Raw genomic sequence first — 20,087 nt, 5'->3', positions numbered from 1 at the left:
AAGGAGGCTTTTTTTTTGCTTTGCGGGTTTCCTGCCCCAAGCCCTCTTTTGGCCCTAAGACTGCCCTTGAGGTCTCCCTTTTGAACCTGACGGTAGAGGCCATCGTAACTGCCTGGAGGCAGATGCTCTTGGCACTGGAGAAGATGTACATTTAAAAAGGAAAAATGTTTAAACAACTTCTTTACTGGTAAAAGAGCCATTCGAAAATCTTTGGATATACCTATCCAAATCGTCTCCAAACAACCGTTTATCGGCTGACCAATTTTTCAACCATAGGACTCTATGCATATGTACCAGCCCTAGAATAAGCCACGAGGCTTGAATAATATAATCTTTCTTAGCATCCAATGTGGTACACAGTGCCTCTGAAATGCCAGCTATCTGCTGGGCCTGCTGATCAGGAATCCTTTTTGATTACCTCTACAAACTGGTCCTTTATGGACTGAGATACTCCAATCTCCCCTAGTACCGACTGAACCTGCAAGAGCAATCTTGTTCTTAAAAAGAAAATTCCAACTTATCTGTTGGATCCTTCAACATTTGTGCATTGTCTACAGGACAAGTCAGGTTTTTGTTTAAAGAGGATATAGCAGCATCAATTGCTGGAATCATCCATTTCTTATAGAATTCCTCCTCCATAGGATAAAGTATAGAAAACTTTTTGGGAGGAAAAAATGGTTTATCTGGGTGCTCCCACTCAGAATACAGAAGCTTTTTTTAGCCATGAATGGATAGGAAAGGTATCAACAGATTGGGGAGGCTTTAGTGATCCCAAACCAGAGGTGGGCTCTTTGACTGCGTTACAGGCAGTAAAAAATTTTGAGAGGACCAACTTGGTAAGGAAGTTTACCAACAGTCTCTCCTGTGAGGTCGATCCCTCCAAATTAGGATCTTCGGAAGAGTCGTCATCAGCCTCTTCCTGATCTTTTGAGAGAACTTCGTGATCTCTCGCCCCTTGTTCCTCAGTACGAGGGTCCTGAGCAACGGACGGGGTCTGCTACGCTTATGCCCACTCCGAGAAGAGAATAAAGCATCAAACTTCTGTTCCAAACTTAAAATGGTAGAAGGAAAAAACATCCTGAGTGATATATATAGGGGCTGTAGTGTCCAGAGCTGCTGCAACACCAGTCCACCCTGATGGCTCATTCTGACCGGCCACAACACACTCTAAGAGGAGGATTCCATCTTTTTAGATATGGATCTAGGTTTTCGAGAAGCAACAGACCCTCTAGAACCCTTTGAGGTGTTCCTTGTCCCCCTTCCGCTCATAGCCTGATGCACAAAGCAGAGGCACTACCAGGAGGAATGCATACACTGCTTGGGCTATAGTCCAGCATAATTACAGCTATTAATGCCCAGCCTGTTGCAGCAGTAAAAATGTGTCAAAGGAAATGCCTGTGTCACCAAACCTGTTAATGCCACCTCTTTGCTCGTGTCCCTCCACAGCCTGCAGTAACACATAAATGTGCTTTTAAAAGTTTAAAAGCCTCCTTGTGTTTGGGTGTCGGAAAACGCCGAGGTCGCTGAGCCCCATACCCCGCATTTTCTACGGCTCTTCCCCCTTTTCAAAAGTAAGAATTTCCCACGTGAGCGGCAGAATACAGGTCCTCTCGGACCTTCCTGAGAAAACAGCATGGTGTGTGTGTGTGTGGTTTGGGTGGGGTAGGGCCTGCAAGCCGCCGAGCTGATCCCGCCAGTTTTCCTGTTTTTTTTTTTGCGCCCCTTCCCTCAAGAGGGGGAGATTGTCCCCACCGGGGGGGGGGGGGGGGGGGGGTAAGCGGGGAAAAACACCCTTCCCCGCAACAACCCCCCCCAGAGCTTACCAGAGGTAGAAGCTTTCTGACACACTGTTTCCAGCATCAAGCAGTGAGTGCTCAATACAGCCCCCAGTGGTGACACTTAGGCATGACAACATTTTACTGATCTTTAAAGGAGACATTTATAAGAAAGTTTAAAGTATCTCTTAGAAAACTCCACTTGCCGTTCCCGCCGCAGGGATTTCTGTAGTAAACCAACAGACCCAATCTTCATCCTTCACGATGGATTCCGTTAAACCTTTAGGAGCTGGGGATCCTCAGGAAACCCATCATCCTGGACCTGCAATAGCACCCCGCCAGTAAAACTTTATGGCCTTACTACCAAAAAGTACTGGATCCCGGGGTCACAGGCAAAACCTTGTTTCTTCAGATACAAGGCCCGGGTACCATTCAAGTTGGCCAGAAGAGACATTTTGAATGGATCAGATCAGCGTGGCTAGCCCCAGCAAGGACTGCTCCAGAGGAGCTCAGCACAGCAAATCTTAACTCGTGACCAACACCTTAGACACTGGCTAAAAAACTGAGTAATGGGAGGGGTTATATAGGGAGGGCACTTTTTGTCTTAGGGCGTGCCAGTGTCCATCGCCTGAAGGTGGCCTATAACCCACTACTATGGCTCTGTGTCCAATGATGTAAGATGAGAAATAGCACTGCTTTAACGCCGATGCCCGGGCGCTTTCAGTGCAGTGTGAAAGCACTGTTAGGGCTCAAGCACACAGGGCATTATAAAAAACAAGCTGCAAAGCCACTACTGCCAGGAAAAAGCTGTTGTAAAAATGTGCTTTTAGTAGCCCTTTGTATTGGCCTTCATGCAAGTTTCATGCAAAATCAATGGTTCCTAATGAGAGCCCATTGATTTGAATAGAAGATGCACCAGAAGTTGGAAACATGATGATCCGACTTGTGCGCTGAGGATCCTGAAGAGAAACCCCAGCCAAAGTGGAAAAAAATAAATAAAAATGATGACAAAACAACCCCCCCAGCCCCAAAGCCCCCCCATGTTGAGGGCATGTGACCCTCATGATCCGACTTCTGGTGCGACTTCTATTCAAAGCAATGGGCTCTCATAAGGAACCATTGATTCAGACGTAAAAAAAAAAAAAAAAAACAGCCGCGTTTAGCAGCGTCTAGCAATTTTACAGCTCAACAGCCTCTGCTCCTGAATGCACAGGCTGTCTTTTCTACTGCCCTTAAATGTTTATGCCTCCAAGCATGGAGATGCATTTAGAGGCAGTTAAAAAAAATGTCAGAGGCTCCTAAAAGCAGCTGTAAAAACATCTTGTGTGCATGAGCCCTTAGCAGAAGTTGAATAGTTTGCAATTCACAAAATTAAATTTTTTTTAGATTCATACTTACATACATCCTAGGTGGATGCAGCATCAGACCAATGCTGCAGCTATCGCCTGGTGTCCCTGCACCAAGAACAGAGCCACCAAACATCGCTGATGGCTTTGTTCTCACTCCTCACCCAAGTGGAGAGATGCGGTCAGTCAGCATCTCTCCTGCTCTGTTCCTCCACTCTCACTGGAGAGCTGAGCTGTGGAGGGGCAGGGAGCACTCTCAGAGGCTCGCTGAGAGGAGCCAGTTAGGCAGCTGGTAGATCCAGACTTCTGAAGTCGGGATGACATGCTACCTCGACTGATTGCAGTGATGTCAGCGGAGAGGAGAGCGGACTTCAGGCTGTTCTCCATGGAAAACGGGTCGCAGGAGTGCAAAACTAATTGCATACCTGTGACCCGTAGGAGAAGCCCAGTCAAGAAACTAAAAATGATTGGCTCCTAGGCAAGATTACAGACTTCTGCAGTCTAGCGACACTGTAATCGAAGGTCTCTCAGGGGCACACTTGAAAATATGTATTTAAAAAGAGCAAAGACAAGACCTCTGACTTGTCTTCTGGGTTATACAACATCTTCATCAGTAAAGAAGTTAAGCTGACCCCCAGCATCCTGCATAGCCAGGTTCAGATAGATATCAGCTGGAAATGCTAAGCAATCATTAATTTATACATTTGTGTTTTAATCACTTTGCTACACTTTTTCTCTTACCAAAATGGATAAAGTGAGAGACAAAATGTAGCCTTGTGGCAAACAACCAGCTTCCTTTTGTTTTCCCATACTGTAAAAAGGAAGAACGTGATGTTATCCATTATTTTAATTTTCCAGTCTTTGAACAACTTATCCCCAAAAAAACAAAAAAAATAAACACATAAATTTTTTTTTTAAAACTGTCTTACCAGTGTCAATATGACCTTCAGGGCCGGTTCACACAGCGGGCGATGCGAGGCGGCACGACTCGCCTCGCTCCCGCAAGTCGCCCCCGTTCTGTACAATGGAACCGTTCTGAGAGGAGCGACTCGAGTCGCTCCGACTCAGAAAAAAGGTTCCTGTACTACTTCTGGGCGACTTCGGGGGCGACTTGCATTGACTTCTATACAGAAGTCATCTGCAAGTCGCCGCCGAAGGTCGCGGCGAGGCAAGTCGGAGACGCCTCGCCGCGCCTGCAGTGTGAACCGGCCCTCACATTATTGTGATGACATTACAGAAACACTTGCGTGCCATTTTAAAATATAATTATGATGCAGTGGACACGATGTTCTAAAAACATTCTTACCAAACATGGAATTTGACAGGTCAGCACAAAAGAAGCTGCATCCTTCAGCAACTGTTTCTGATTCTGCACTTCTGCCTGTGCACACTCAGAAAAACGCACACCTGTGATGAAAACACATGAAAGTGGCATGTATTAATTGTCTCCCATTCACTTTCCTTTAAAATGCATGTAAAAAACATTAAAGTGGAAGTAAATTCATGCATAATTTTTACCTACAAGGCTTAACTATAGGTTATTATATAGGATTTATATAGCGCCAACAGTTTATGCAGCGCTTTACAATATAAAAGGGAGACAATACAGCTATAATACAATAAAATAAAATAAAATACAAGAGGATTAAGAGGGCCCTGCTCAGCTAGAGTATGAGATAGCCGGACAGGTTGAGGTAGAGAGTTACAGAGGATGGGAGAGGCTTTGGAGAAATCCTGGATATGAGCATGGGAGGAGGAGACAAAGGAACTTGAGAGTAGGAGGTCTTGAGAGAAGCAAAGAGGACAGGTTGTGTGATATTTGGAGACACGATTGGTGATGTTGCTTGGGGCAGTGTTGTGAATGGCTTTGTATGTTGTGGTTAGTATTTTATTTGTTGGGCGATCGGGAGCCAATGTTTAGGTATTGGCGGAGAGGTGTGGCAGACACTGAGCGGTTGGTAATGTGCATAAGTCTGGCAGTAGCATTCATGATAGACTGAAGAGGGGATAGCCTATGGAGAGGTAGGGCAATGAGAAGGGAGTTGCGAGATAACAAAGGAGTGAATGATTCGCTTGGTGGTTTCGTTTGTTAAAAAGGGGTATATATTAGAGATGCTACAGAGGTGAAGTCTACACAACCTTTTCACAACGATTGGATTTGGGGCTGAAAGGACAGGTCTTACTCTACGATTACACCAAGTACCCTGGCATGAGGGGATTGATGGCTGCATTATTTTGCAGGAAAAGTCATGGATGGGCTCATTGGGGGGGGGGGGGGGGGGGCTTGAACACACACATAGCAGTAGAAAAATGTAGAGAGTTCTTAAATGGTACCATATATTTGCATAGGCCTGCTTGAGGCTCCAAAAGCACAGCAGAGGAACTTTAAAGTTAGTGAGCATAATCTGCAGCCGCTAGATAGTACCTGCCAACCTAACATAATGTTAACACTTTTTGGACAATACTGATACCCTTACAAATAAGGCTTACTCTAGCCATTTACACTTTTGCCATTACACGAGAGTTGCTTTGAGTGATGTCACACAATTTGCTACAGAACAAGCAGCAGGCATGCCTGGTGCAAGTGTGCAGATCTAAGTGCCATGAATAGTTGCATCAAAAGCAGTACTATATCCACTATACAACACAAAATTGTTGGCCCTTCAACAATTTTCACCTATAATATTCAGAATTATTCAATACCTGGTGAAAAGATGTCCGGGTTAAAGCGAATATCAAATGATGTTTCACTGACTGAGCCAACAGCCTGACATGCTTTGCGAATTACCTCCCGACTCTTCAAATCAACTAGAAACAAGGAAAAAAAAATATTATACACACACACACACACACACACACACACACACACACATACATACACCTCAATGATTTTCAAGCACACAAATACCACTTATATGAAGATAACGAGCTAACAGTAATATAGGCGTGCTCTATACTAAGGATGTCTGACACATTTTGAATCTATTTAAACAGGTCTCCTTAAACTTTTTTTTTTATAAAACCCCAATTCCAAAAATGTTGTCACGCTGTGAAAAATTTAACATAAAAACCAGAATGCAATAATTTCCAAATCTCATACATCTATGTTTTATTCACAATAGAAAACATTAAAAGTTTAAACTGAGAAATGTACACTTAAGAAAAAACAATTTGATAATTTTGACATCAATGGTAGCAACATGTCTCAAAAAAGTTGGGAAAGGGCTAGGGTTCCACTGATACCGAGTATTTTCATGATTACTGTGAAAATGCTCCGATACCCAAAACCGATACCTTTGTGGGGCGATTTGAGTCCACACAAAAACAATGGTCTCAAATTGCAATGAAAAAAAAAATCGCATGTGTTTTGAACAGGAATGTGGTCCAATTACTGTTTGAATCACATGAGGGTTTCCCCCACTACTCCTGTGTGAACCCAGGCTTAGCTAACAGACAGTAGGGATGAGCTCAGGCGTGCTCGCATGGACCACGTGCAGAGACCACCAAGTCGTCGGTGCAGCACTAATCACAGGTAGGGAGACATTGCCCAATCTCTGCAGCCGCACATCAGGGCAATGTCTCACTGCCTGTGATTAGCGCAGACTTCCTGGTGGGCTCTGCACGTGGTCCATGGGAACACGCCTGAGCTCATCCTTGACAGTTAGTCAGCGCATCTATCCCCGCAGTGTACAGCCCATAGGTGTGGTCGTGTAAATTAGATCCGGCTCCCAGCATGCTCCAGGGGCCTCTCTCCCTACTCTTTCACATCTCATTCTGTATGGGAGGGGTGACGACATGCAGCGAAGTGTCACAAGCGGGTATACCCTGTATGCCAATGAGAATAACAAAGATGCTCCATGCAGGAAATCCCAGAGCCGGACATAGATACATTGTATCCACTCGCTCAAGAGCAAAGTTCAGAGCCATGTAGATGGATCGCTCCATACACTGGAAACTAGGAGGGGGTGATAGGAGCAGCTCCCTGTTGGAGATGCTGATCTGATGCCCCCTGGTGAAGGACAGGCCCTTCCACTACACAGTTACTGGAAGATCTCCAAAGGTTATTGTACAGTGTATGGGCTGCTAATGTGTAGCTCTGCTTTTATGGCCAGCATTAAAGGATGGGAAGATAAAAAACAAAAACAAAAACCTCTCTTTCTACAGGTGTTCTCCAATGCGTGCTTGCGCTCTTGAGGTATCTAGCCACATGAGGTCCCCGCTATAGCCGAATGACGGCCACAGCGTGGACCTGAACTTCCGGGAGGCCGTCATAGGACGTTCTCCCCTCTGCTCGCTCTCTGCGTGCCCCCCTGCAGGGCACGCATGGCGCGCGTTGTGTTCACCGAGACTCGGGTGATCACTGATCCGAGTAAGGGGCCGATCCCAGCCCCTTACCATGTGATCAGTTGTCAGACATTATAAATGTCCCTTTATTGGGCGGAAGTGACTTTATTCCATTTGGTGGACGTGGAGTTGTGACGTGACGTTTTGCTAGGGAGACGGGTGGGGGATAGGATCTGATCACCTCCGCCAAGCGGCGGAGGGCACTGGAGAGCGACAGGAGCGTCTCTCCAGCTGCCGATAAAAGTGATTACGCGGCGAGTCTGCTGCAGAGTCCACTTTTATCGGGAAGCAGACCGCCTGCTCTTGAAGAGGATACTGGGGTTATGGTAGCTAACTGCTACAATAATAATGGTGTTCCTCTTCAAAGTAGTGATGTAAAATGACGGCGGGTGGTCTGGAAGTGGTTAAAGTCTTTTCAATTTTACATTGAGGAACATTATTCTGAAAGTGTTAGGTTTTTATCCAAAGCTTTTCAGATTATTCCTTCAGCTCTTCCTTGTTAGTACAACCACCAACTTTATCAACTTTTTGTTGCCCCGTCCCATCCTTTTTGAGACTTGTTGCTGCTTCTAAAATTTCAAAATTACCTTTTTTCTTACAATGATACATTTTCTCAGTTTAAATATTTGATATGGTTTCTTTTTTTTATGGTGACTAAAATGTGGGGTTTAGGAAATATTCAAATGATTGTATTTGGTTTTTGTGTAGATTTTACACAGCTTCCCAATATTTGTGGAAATGGGGTTAAAGTTTGATGTCTTGCATGCTACCTTTGCAGTGGAATTCTTCATCCTGAATTTAAATTTCACACTGAATTCTAATAATAATATGAAAGAATCATGGTTTTCCATAGGAACCACATAAAATCACAGCTGCCTCCATTTTCCTTCCCCAATATGTACTGTATATCAGCTCATATACTGAAAGTAGTAGGGCTACACGATGCTGGATAAAATGAGAATCACAATATTTTTGCTAAAGATCACGATTCTCTAGAATTTGTTTTAAGATTTAACAACCCCTGAACATTAGGTTGTCAAACACGATAGCAATCAAATTATTATTTCAGATACTTATATAGCGCTGTTAATTTACGCAGCGCTTTACATATACATTGTACATTCACATCAGTCCCTACCCTTAAGGAGCTTACAATCTTTTCCAGTCTAGGTGTTTTTTTTTTTTTTTTTTAGTACTTGCTGATACCAATTACCGATACCTACCGCATTGTACCATTACTGACAGCTGAAGTGTAAATCTACCGTTTACACTTCAGCTGTCAGCAATGGTACAATGCATTCAAAAGTAATTTTACAAATAAAATTATTATTTATTTTTTTCACTTTTTTCAATGTGAAACAAATATATGTTAAAAGGTGTAAAAATATTAATGAACAAAGCAAACCAAAAATTTTTATTATTAGTAGTTTATAAAATAGAAAAGAAAAAAAAAATTAGCAAGAAAACAATTAAATAGGAGGAGAATAAGGAGTTAAAGAGGAAGTAAAGCCTTGGGGAAAAAAATAAATAAAAAAATATACCCTGCAAGGCAAAGGCATAATGAGCTAATATGCCTTTACCTGAGTTCGAAGCCCCTGAAGCAACCCTCGTTCACCCCCTCAATGCTGCCATCTATCCCGGAGTGACTTGCGGTTATCGCAGCTCTGGCGCTGTGATTGGCCGGAGCCGCGATGACATCACTACCACACATGCGCCGCCACAAACGACATGATCACCATTAGAAGCGGCATGCTCAGTGCTCCTGCGGCCGATGTCTACGGCACATGCGCCGTAGACATCGCTATTTCTGCAAATATCTCCTAAACCTTTTAGGTTTGGGAGATATTTCTTGCACCTACAGGTAAGCCTTAATCTAGGCTTACCTGTAGGTTAAAGTGGTTGTAAAGAGTTTACAACCACTTTAATAAGGCTGATTAGAGTACATGAAGGGTTAATAAGGGGTTAAACAGAGGAACAATATTAAAAACCAAAAACTGAATTAATTTGCAGACCAAAGTTCATCCCTTTGATCTGTAACTGAATAGGACAGATACAGTAGGATACAAATGTTTCTTTTTATCGGTCTCTTTCAGTGCTGTGCAATGTTAAAAAAAAAAAAAAAAAAAAAAAAAAGCAGCTACCAATGTTTGACAGCTGCATGCAGGGGAACTGCTCTGCACTTTTTACATGAATCATGAACATACTGGATTAAGATTTGTGTGCGGGGCGAATCAGGATCACGATCTCTTAACGATTAATCACGCAGCTCTAACCGAAAGCTTACCAGGTTCACTTATTAGAAGGCACAGTTCATGTATAAAAGGTTTCTACCTGCTTCGTTGTTGGAAGCCATAGTCTCAGCTAGCTCTTTGACTTGGGACTCGCCATCTATACTGTCCCCCATCTTGTCCTCAGACAGGCTGCTTTCCTGAGGCTCAGTTTTGGCAGATGAATCAGATGAGGTTGCAGGGCCCCCATTTTCTAGGGAACAAACATTCTCCCGTAAGGAGCTCTTCTGCTGCATCAGCTGCATGGCAGCCAACTTCATGAACAGGAGGTATCTGAAACAGAATCAAGGCAAACCATCAGTACAATAGTTAGTTCTTCAACCAATAGGTCCATTGGGCCCAAAACCGTATACTAATCAATGGATGAATTCTTTATTTATTTATTTTTTGAAGAAGAAAGAAAAGAAACCAGTGCCGTAATAAGTACCTTCCCTCTTCTAAACTACTCTACTCTTTTGATCTATATGAGAGCCAAGCAAACTGGGGAGGTTTGCAGTGGAAGCCTCCATAGTTTGCTCAATAAATGTTTCCCTTGCAATTACTTGCTGCTGCAGCCACATCCCTTCCAAACTCAGCCCAATCCTACAGCTATGCCATCACCCTCTTCCACCACTCTCGGACTCCACATCCTAAAGGCCACCACATAAAGTAAGCAAAAGGGGTTACCCCCACATCTTAACAGGAACCATAACTAACACATTCTCCCAATGTTAAGGCTACATAAGTGAGGAGGGCCCCCTCAAAAATATAAACGTTGTAATCACACGTGTACATAGGGCCTATCATTTTTGCACATTACCTAGAAAGGATTTTTTTTTTCTGCTTAGTAATGTTGTGCAGCAATTCTGCAATTATGCCTTTAGATTTCTCTCAGTGAAATTTTATCAGTCTGCTCAGGCAGATTTAAAACAATATGTGGTTTATGTGGTTTACTTTGAAATCTATTGCATCATAGTTGTCGAAAAAGGAGCCTGCATTTCTCACTATACATTTGGACAATGGGGTCAACAAGTGTGTATATGAAGCATAATCATGAAAATATGGAACAGATAAAATGCAAAAGCCACATTTAAGTGCTTTTATTTAACATTTCCAATGCTGCAATCTTTACTTTAAAACACACTTAACATCCAAAAGTTGTTATTTTAAAACTGTTATTTTAATTATTATTCGTTTGTCCTCAAACCTCAGGCTCTAGGTAACCCAATTAAAAAACTAAAAAAATTAGCTGCTAGTCTGGACTGACAGGTATATGAATTTTTAGATTTGTAATTACTGGAAGAAAATATAGGTCTGATTTTTGCATTTCCAATGTTGTAAAGGCAAGCATTTTGCAAGCTTTTACCACAATTTTATGCTCTTAATAGAGTACAGTAAAGTAAAATAGAGTACAGGACATACACTATTAGCATCCCCCTACAACCCTACCCCACTTCATGAGTTCTCAGTATTGTAGCAAGCTATGCTGATCAAACAAAGAAGAGACGGGGAAGGTGGCTTGTGGCCTGTACTTCAAGATACTGAATTTAAAGTTAAATCTAAATTCCTTTTAACTTAATTGTGCACTACAGGACATAGACTGGATATTCATAGACCCTGGGATATCCCCAAGCAATGAAAAAGTAGGGTGGGCAACAACAAGGCAAACAGAACTGTGCCAACCGGCCCAATAACACCAAGGGTCATCAGACCCAACTCAGAGTGCTGCTGCAGCAAGATTGGAGGTGCACCTAGTGGAATTTGAAATGAGGTGTAATCAAAGGTGGTGGCCTTAAAAAGTTGTGCAACAAAGGCTTGACGCCATAATTCCCAATAAATTTCAGTCTGGTAGAATGAGCATGTATTTGTGCAAGAGGTGCCTTGTTCTTTAGTGTGTAAGCTCTTGGAATTAGTTGTCTTATCAACTTAGCAATAGTCAATCTTGAAACGAGGCGTCCCTTGCAAAGGCCTAAGGCTCCATGCACACTGGAGTTCATGAACGGACGTTTTTTTGGAGTTAATGGGCTTTTAAAAAAAAAAAAAAAAAAAAAACGCCCATAAACTCCACTCTGTTATCCTATGTGTCCATGCACACATGGACGTTGTTGGACGTTTATCAGCAGTGGAGTTTATCGGCTGTTTTCTGAACGCCATAAAATCGCATTCAAGAGCAGTACTGGAAATGCCAGATACCGGTAAAAGGTGTTAAAGGAGGGTTAACGCTGTATAAAAAGTGTTAAGCCGCATCCTGCGCTTTTCTGCCTCCATTCAAAAATCAATGGTTCCCTATGGGAGCCCATTGATTTGAATAGAAGTCTCACCAGAAGTCGGATCATCATGATCCGACTTCCGGTGCGACTTGTGTGCTGAGGATGAAGGGGGCATTTTAGTCTACTGAAATCTAATGCGTTTAGTTGATTAATAATGCATTTTCTATCATTTCAACACTCATACACTCCTAGAGTAAAAAAATCGAATGGGTTTTTAATTATGCTATTAAAGTGGTGACCCCCCCCCCCCCCCCCCAAAAAAAGTGATTACAATTCCTAAAAAAAAAAAAAAAAAAAAATTGAACTCACCTCTAAATGCTTGTTGCTAGGGGGTCCCTTGTAGTCTGCCTCCTCCAGTGCCCAGGCACCTGACGTCACTTCCCCTCGGCACAGTCAGCCCTCTGGGACATGTGACAGGTCCCAGATGACAGCGCTGCGTATCACGGCGCCGCTCGCGCATGTGCAGTGGGTGGGCTGTGGCTTCACAGCCGGGTGCCCACAGTAAGAATGCCGGCACCGCCGAGCAGAGCAGGGAATGATCGGGGATTCGTTCCCCCGTATCGCTGGTGTATACACCGCTCCTAAACTGCGCCAGGGATGCTGTTTGGAGGATTTTTTTAACGTCCCACAAGCGCACCGCTCCAGTGTGAAAGCACTCGGGCTTGCACACTGGAGTGACAGGAGAGGCGCTTTACAGGTGCTATTTTTAGCGCTAAAACGCCTGTAAAGTGTCTCAGTGTGAAAGTGGCCTAAGAGATTTAGGTGGAAGGATGGTAGTAGGTTTAATGGACAGGTAGAGCTTGGAGTCATCCACCTAGAAATGGAAGTGGATTTTAAATTTTCGAAATAGAAGACCAAGAGGAAGAATACAGATTATAAACAAAAAAGGGGCCTCGGACAGAACCATGGGGCACACCAGTAGAGATGGTTGAGATTTGAAATATATGAATTGGATGAATTGATTATCTTCAGAGAAATTAGATTTAAACTAGTTCAGGGGTATGTCAGTGACTCCAATGGAGGCCAGGAGTATGTTAATGAGAAATTGTATCAAAGGCCACACTCAGATCAAGGAGGATGAGGATAGTTATGAGACCAGAGTGAGCTGCCTTTAGGCGAACATTTGAGATTTTTATCAAGGCAGTTTCAGTGCTGTTTTAATTCTTAAGGGTTGAACTTAGCCGGTATGCCAACGAGACTGCTGCACTAAAAATCCCTGGAATAGTGGGATGCAAAAATGTGTTGAAAAAAAAAAGGAAGAAGTGTGCTGTCTAACGTATACATCTTCGTTAAATTAATAAAAACTATAATCCAACAAGTGACTGTATAAATACATACTGCTATTGATTCCATTAGAACAATTTAGACACACAGTATGAAATTGAGGAATAAAACATTAAAAGATTAAATAAAAAAATAAAAAAACAGGTGCATTAAGTCCACTATCAGTGAAACCAAAGCTAGAACAAATTCCATAAGCACAAAAGCCCATCAGTGTATAAATGCCTGTGCTTAACAAAAGTATCCATCCATCTCCTAAAAGTAAATGGTGTCTTCATGCAAAAGACAAAAGACAAAACACAAAAGTGCCAGTGCTTCACCACTGTGTCATGGCTTTCATAAGAGCCCCCAGTGAAGGAAAAAAAAAAAAGCTGACTTCCGCTCATTAATGGATGAAGATCAAAGAAAAACTTGAATCGTACATTTCCCTGAATCAGAGGGGTTGGTGGATGAAATGTTATAAAACTACAGAATGAAGGAAGAAATTGGCTGCACGCCAACGTGATTGAAACCCATTTATTGAATATTCCATGCAAACAATGACACACACCACGGTTGCAGTAGTCGGAACAGAGGTGGACTAGTTTCGCACAGCCACACTGTTCTTACTCATAGCAGTGCATCATTGTTTGAATGGAATATTCAATAAATGGACTTCACTCACCTCTGTGTGCAGTAATTTCCTCCTTCATTCAGTCTTCTATGGCAGGCTAGCCAGGGCTTACACCCGCGTGAGGAGTCTTCTAATATTCCTTGTGCCTGAAATCTCTCACCTGGAGCAGCGATTTTACTTTGTCGTAAAACTACACACAACGCAATTAAAATAAAAAAGATAAAATGTTCAAGTAATGTTCAATAAACAGATTAGGTCTATAAAAAAAATGTTAATTACTGATAAAAATGAGCAAGCAAAAAAAAAAAAAAAAAAAGCGTATTAGCTCACCTCTTCCTTTACCTGCTAAAGATTACAAGAACGCATGAGAAATAAGGAAAAACCTTGTATGAATGGATATACATGGAGAAACTAAAAATCAGATGATGCTGCAATCAATGAAAATATTCTTGTAATAATTACGAAGCAGCAATCTTATACAAACTAGTGTGAAAACAAAAATTAAAAAGGCGTTTTTCAGGTGCTTTTGGGCTAAAAATAGTGCATGTAAAGTGCCTGAAAAACGTCTCCCCTGCTCTGAGGCTATGCGCTGGCAGGACGTTAAAAAAAAAAAAAAAAATGCAAGTAGCATCTTTGGAACAGTGAAGGTGCTTTACCACTGCCATCGTCCCACTGTGAAAGGGGACGTAGAGTCACGAAAAAGATGTACAGAGAGAAGGCATTATTTGGCAGTGTTGGCTTATTCACTGCTTTAGTACAATTAGACGTGGTTTGACAAATACAATTTGCAGAAAGTGCTGGTTGCAGAGCTGGGCCTGTGAGCTTAAAGAAAGCATTTAAATTTGTCAGCAGAATCTTTGAATGAAGGATCATCATCTATAGGTACAGTAAGACTGAAATGGTGGCATTCCACTATGGGAAGTTGGAACAGACCGCTTTTTTTTTTTTTTTTTTAAGCTGTAACAGAGGTAAAGGAACCTGGGGGTGAGAAATCTTTTGTAGTCTCTAACATTGCTTCCTTTTGATTCCCCTCTATTTCTACATATTTTACAGCAGGCTGACAAAGTTTTAGGGAAACATTTAGACAGAAAATCAGACAAGTCCCCATGTAGTGCAAGAAAAGGAGGAGAAGGCTCCCAAGAAGAATAGAGGTAAAGCTAAGATTGCCAGGGGCAACCGAGAAAAGAAAACGCCATTCCTACGGAAATAAAGGGAGTAACCCACTGAAAGTAACCCCCTTCTCTCTATGTAAAAAGGGGCAACTAAAGAAGGCCCCAGAGGGACACAGAAGGTTACCTTAATAAAAAAAATTAAGAGCAAGGAACAGGAAACAGGAACAGAAAAATTCTGGGGTGCGGTTCTAGATCACCACACTAGCTGAGAACACGGGGTGAAAAGTCTGTAGGCCAATCACACAACCCTAGTGAGAGAGGCAGCAAGAGCTGAGGTACTCAGAGACCACATGTGGAGAGGGAAACAAAGGCATAAGCACTGGAAACAGGGACAAAGCTAATTTTTTCAGTAATAATCTGGTGAATGGAGTCAGCCGGCTTTTCAGCCTAGAAAACTGGCGACTTGGTAATCCACAACCATGATTCTTGTGAGCCAGTGAAACGTCTGTTATGGTAATAAGGAGTAAAAAAAATAAAAAAAAAAATAAAAAAAAAAGCTGTAGGTAGTTGAACTATCCTCCCCCACAGTGAGGAGAAAAAAAATTCTGGTGACTCGAGTGGAGAAAACCGAGCACTGGCTCGAAAGGTTTCACATGCTTAACCTGAGAGAAATTCTCATGGGGAGGCAACCAAGGGGTGCTACTGAGAGTAAGTTCTTGAACATGGGACCAGACAGACAAAAAAGTTGTCCTGAAGAATGTGAATTAGAAACCTTGTTGGAATAACCCCAGGTACCCTGAACAGAACAAGGTTGGGTGATGAGCCTACTAAGGATGCAGGATTAACTGAAAGGGAGAAATGTAGGTAAAACATCTCTCCAATGAGAGATCTAATGACAAGTCTGCAAAAGACCAGGCAAAAGCCTAATTACTGCAGCAATTAGCACAGATAAGGGTCCCGTGTAGGATTTGGCAATCCCTTGTAATTGTAGGGAAACTGCCTGCTTTTTGTGAAGCAACAGGTCGGAATGGGTAGTAGATAACAGAGAGAAACACAATAGAGACTATGTACCCACCCTATTGACAGAGTGAAAAAAAAATTAAAAAAAAGAATGGGAGTCTGTTCTAAGCTGGGGAAAATGTCAGTAGCCATACCTCCACCTCCAGGGGTGAAGACAAACCTTCAATGCAAAGAAGGCTTTCGATCAGGGCTGGTAGGCATAGAGGTAGTGGTTCTGCCATGAAAGAATGGACCTGCAGTGTTATCAGGATGCCCAGAAGAGACGAACAGATTGCGCACATAAAAGGTAGATAGAGGTGGAAACATTAAAAAGGGAGGTGTAATTATGAATGGTGCGGTAGGAACCCTCTTCCCTCTATAACTGTCACAATGTATTCCTCAGGGGATTTTCCAAACAGGAGCTCATCTTCAAAGGGCATGTGTAAAAGGCACATTTCCCGAGCAGGGTGATCCGACCAAGCTTTAAGCCATAAAACTCTGTGCATGGAAAGTAAGGACATTGTGGAGATTTAACAAATCACATTCTCCAAGGGGCTTTAAGTTTAGATTAGCCCATAATCGGTGCCTTAAGATCCGCTTTTGTGCTTAGCACTGCAATGTGTTGTGGGATAAAACGATATGATGTAGTGTGTACTCCAATCCAAGTAATTTTCCAACAAGATATGTATACCAGGAACTGTTATGTAAAAGGTACAGGAAAATCATATCTTACCTTGTCCACATAGATGGTCCCAGAGTACAGGCTTCAACCGTTCCGGTGGGCAGGATCTGGGTGCCACAGAAGTAGACCACAACCCCAAACCTGCATAACGCCCTGCAACTAACTCACTTGTTGCACCACATACCAAGGTGAGAGTCAAATTCAGAAACCAGTGTCCGAAGCAAACAGAGACCGACCCCACTCTCAGGGTCTGGGTACTCTCCGTAAGAACTTAATAAGGCTAACTGAAAATTGCTAATGAGCTATAAGGCAATAAGCAGTTAGATATGATTTGTGGTATGTTTTCACCAGTTTTATTTTTTAGAACTCCTATCAAGATCTAACAGAAGTGGTCCATCAACTAAGGACGCAAGCAAAAAAACTGGAGTCTCACATAATGGCTGGGGTTACATGGATACACTGGGGGCGTTCACATGGAAGCTTTTGCCAGTGTCCAATTCACCTGAAAGTAGTGGTATCTAACTAAGATATACTAGGGTATGGTTACTGTGGTGACTGGACTGAATAAGAATCAATTCCTGTGTCCTGTACTATATGATTAAAGTGACTGTAAAAAGTTTTTTTTTTTAAATTAAACAAACATGTCATACTTACCTGCTCTGTGCAATGGTTTTGCATAGAGCAATCCTGCTCCTCCTCTGCTGCTGCTCCTGGCTCCTCCCCCACAGCAAGCCGCTTGCTATGGAGGCACTTGTGAGACACAGATACACACAGTGCGACTCAGCCCCGCCCCTTGCTCTTTCTACATAGGCTTTGATTGGCAGCAGCAGAAGCCAATGGCGCCTCCATGTCCAGTGCGGAGAAAGCTACTACTCTCAGAGGGGGACTGGGGGAGCAGCTGATCAAAGAAGGTTTTTTAATTTAAAGCAGAAAATGCATTAAGGTAAAAAAAAAAAAAAAAAAACCTTCTGCCTTTACAACCACTTTAAGTTCTAACATTTTTGGCTTGACATCATTTAATCCTTGCTTCATCACTATAGAGCAACATAAGATAAAAATTAACATCATTTCATACAAAATAAATATATCCATATGCAGATACAGGAGACATTTACCTGTGTTCCACAAAAGCGTCCACTAACTCCTGTCGTAGACAGCAAAGCTTGTGCCTGTGTTCTTTGGGGAAGCCCATTTTCTTGCATTCTTCTGGCATATCCTCACCTTCTACAGGCAAGAAATTAAGGTCTGGGGGGAAAGTCCGTAAAAGATCCAAAATGTAATGCCGTCCATCATTACCAATGATACCTTTACACTCTACAGAGGAACACAGCTCTACTTCCTCATCTTTGTCATTTAGGACTTTGTGTTTTAAAATCTTGAGTGGCCGGCTTGTTTTCTCCAGCAGTTCCAGATACTTTGGGTGGGATACAACAGTTTTTCCAAAGTCAATGGACCCGTAAATGACGCTCTGCTCTTGCTCCCGCTCCAATATCCCTGGAATAATGGATTGTGCAGTAACCCTGTAACCTCTATAGTCTACCACCACAGTTCCCAAAGTGTACAGTCCTTCCACATCTACTGCATTGTATGTCCGCACCCCATTAAGATCATTTGTAGGAGATACATAAGCAGCACTGTCTCCACCAAAATCTTTGTAGTGATCCCGGACATCAAAACCCAAACTGAAAAAAATGTTATTCCAGATGAACATCTGCATCTTTGTCTCTTCACTAGGGTTGATGGCCATAACATTACCATCAATAACTGCCATGGCACCTCTGGTAGCTGCTGCTGTAAAATCACTGTGGACCTGATAACACAAGTACAAAATAAGTTATGTGCAAAATCAAATACGTCTCATAACAATGCAGTTTTAGTTGGATTTTATGACAGACCACACAATACCGCTTACCCATCTCTGCAACTGTCACCCCTTCAATAAACATACAAAGATTTTGTAAGTACAGTCTTTATTATAGTGAAGAGCGGGGAAAAAAATATTTAACCACTTCAGCCCCGGAAGATTTGGTTGCTCAATGACCAGAGCACTTCTACAATTTGGCACGGTGTTGCTTTAACTGGTAATTGCATGGCCATGCAATGCTGTACCCAAACAAATTTTGCGTCTTTTTTCCCAAAAATAGAGCTCTTTTGACGGTATTGGATTGCCTCTGCAATTTTTGTGATATAAAATGGAAAAAGAACGAACATTTTTGGGGGAAAAAATTATTTTCTACTTTGTTATATATAAAAAAAATTCAATAAACTCAATTTTAGTCACACATGTAGGCCAAAATGCATTCAGCCATGTGTCTTTGGTAAAAAAAAAGTCAATAAGCGTATATTTGTTTGCGCAAAAGTTATAGTGTCTACAAACATTGTCTACTTTCCAAAAAGGGGCCATGGGGGGATGGGGGGTGTGAACTGTCCTGGCATTTTATGGACAAAATTAGGAGCTTATGTCACACATCACCCACTCTAACCACTTGAAGACAAAGCCCTGACACTTTTTGTTTACAAGAAAAAAAAAAAAAAAAAAAAATATATATATATATATATTTTTATATATATATATATATATATATATATATTTTTATATATATATATATATATATATATATATATATATATATATATATATATATATATATATATATATATATATATATATATATATATATATATATATATATATTTTTTTTTTTGCTAGAAAATTACTTTGAACCCCCAAACATTATATTTTTTTTTTTTTTTAAAGCAAAAGCCCTACGGATTAAAATGGTGGGTGTTGCAATTTTTTTTTTCACACAGTATCTGTGCAGCGATTTTTCAAACACAATTTTTTGGGAAAAAAAAACACATACTTATTGCTTTATATTGCCCAAATGTTTGATGACATAAACAAGATGATCTTATGCTGAGTACATGGATACCAAACACGACATACTTTAAAATTGCAGTGATGACAAAATTACTGCCCTTGATCTGACCTTCAAGGCGATACCTCAATTGCATGGTCAAAGTGCTGTTTACATATGACACCAGACCGATGGTTGCATTCGTCTTTGCGCGCAAGCATGCGGTTTGTTTTTTAATCATTTTTATTGTTATCTCAGGGAATGTAAAATATCCCCCATGAGAGCAATAGGTAGTGACAGGTATTTTTATTTTTTTTAAATTGCAGTCTATTAGACCCTAGATCTCTCCTCTGCCCTCAAAGCATCCGACCACACCAAGATCGTTGTGATAAAATGCTTTCTCAATTTCCCAATGGCACCGTTTATATCCAGCGAAAACCCAACTCATGAAATGATCCTAGCTTCCGGTTTCTTAGGCCATAGAAATTATCAAAGCCGTTCTGGTTTCTGATCAGCTCGATGGTCAGCTGGCGGAACCAC

General features: G+C 41.8%; 1 protein-coding gene across 3 annotated transcripts in view; it reads right to left on the bottom strand.

The window, feature by feature from the left end:
• Nucleotides 1–20,087, bottom strand: part of CLUH (CLUH binding protein of NUMT mRNA) — a 156,747-nt gene that overhangs the window by 77,603 nt on the left and 59,057 nt on the right. For all 3 annotated transcript variants that reach the window (XM_077480490.1, XM_077480489.1, XM_077480492.1), the window contains exons 10-13: nt 17,805–18,499; nt 9,797–10,026; nt 5,825–5,929; nt 4,428–4,528 (exon numbers count right to left, since the gene is read on the bottom strand). In XM_077480490.1, coding sequence (XP_077336616.1) covers nt 4,428–4,528; nt 5,825–5,929; nt 9,797–10,026; nt 17,805–18,499 — 1,131 coding nt within the window. The remainder of the gene's footprint in view (nt 1–4,427; nt 4,529–5,824; nt 5,930–9,796; nt 10,027–17,804; nt 18,500–20,087) is intronic.

This window comes from Lithobates pipiens, unplaced genomic scaffold (assembly GCF_037356315.1).
Source record: "Lithobates pipiens isolate NorthernLeopardFrog02 unplaced genomic scaffold, aLitPip1_a1.2 Scaffold_16, whole genome shotgun sequence".
In the NCBI taxonomy this organism is placed as follows: domain Eukaryota; kingdom Metazoa; phylum Chordata; class Amphibia; order Anura; family Ranidae; genus Lithobates; species Lithobates pipiens.
The sequence above is the reverse complement of the archived record's forward strand: the minus strand, read 5'-3'. Positions and strand labels throughout refer to the sequence as shown.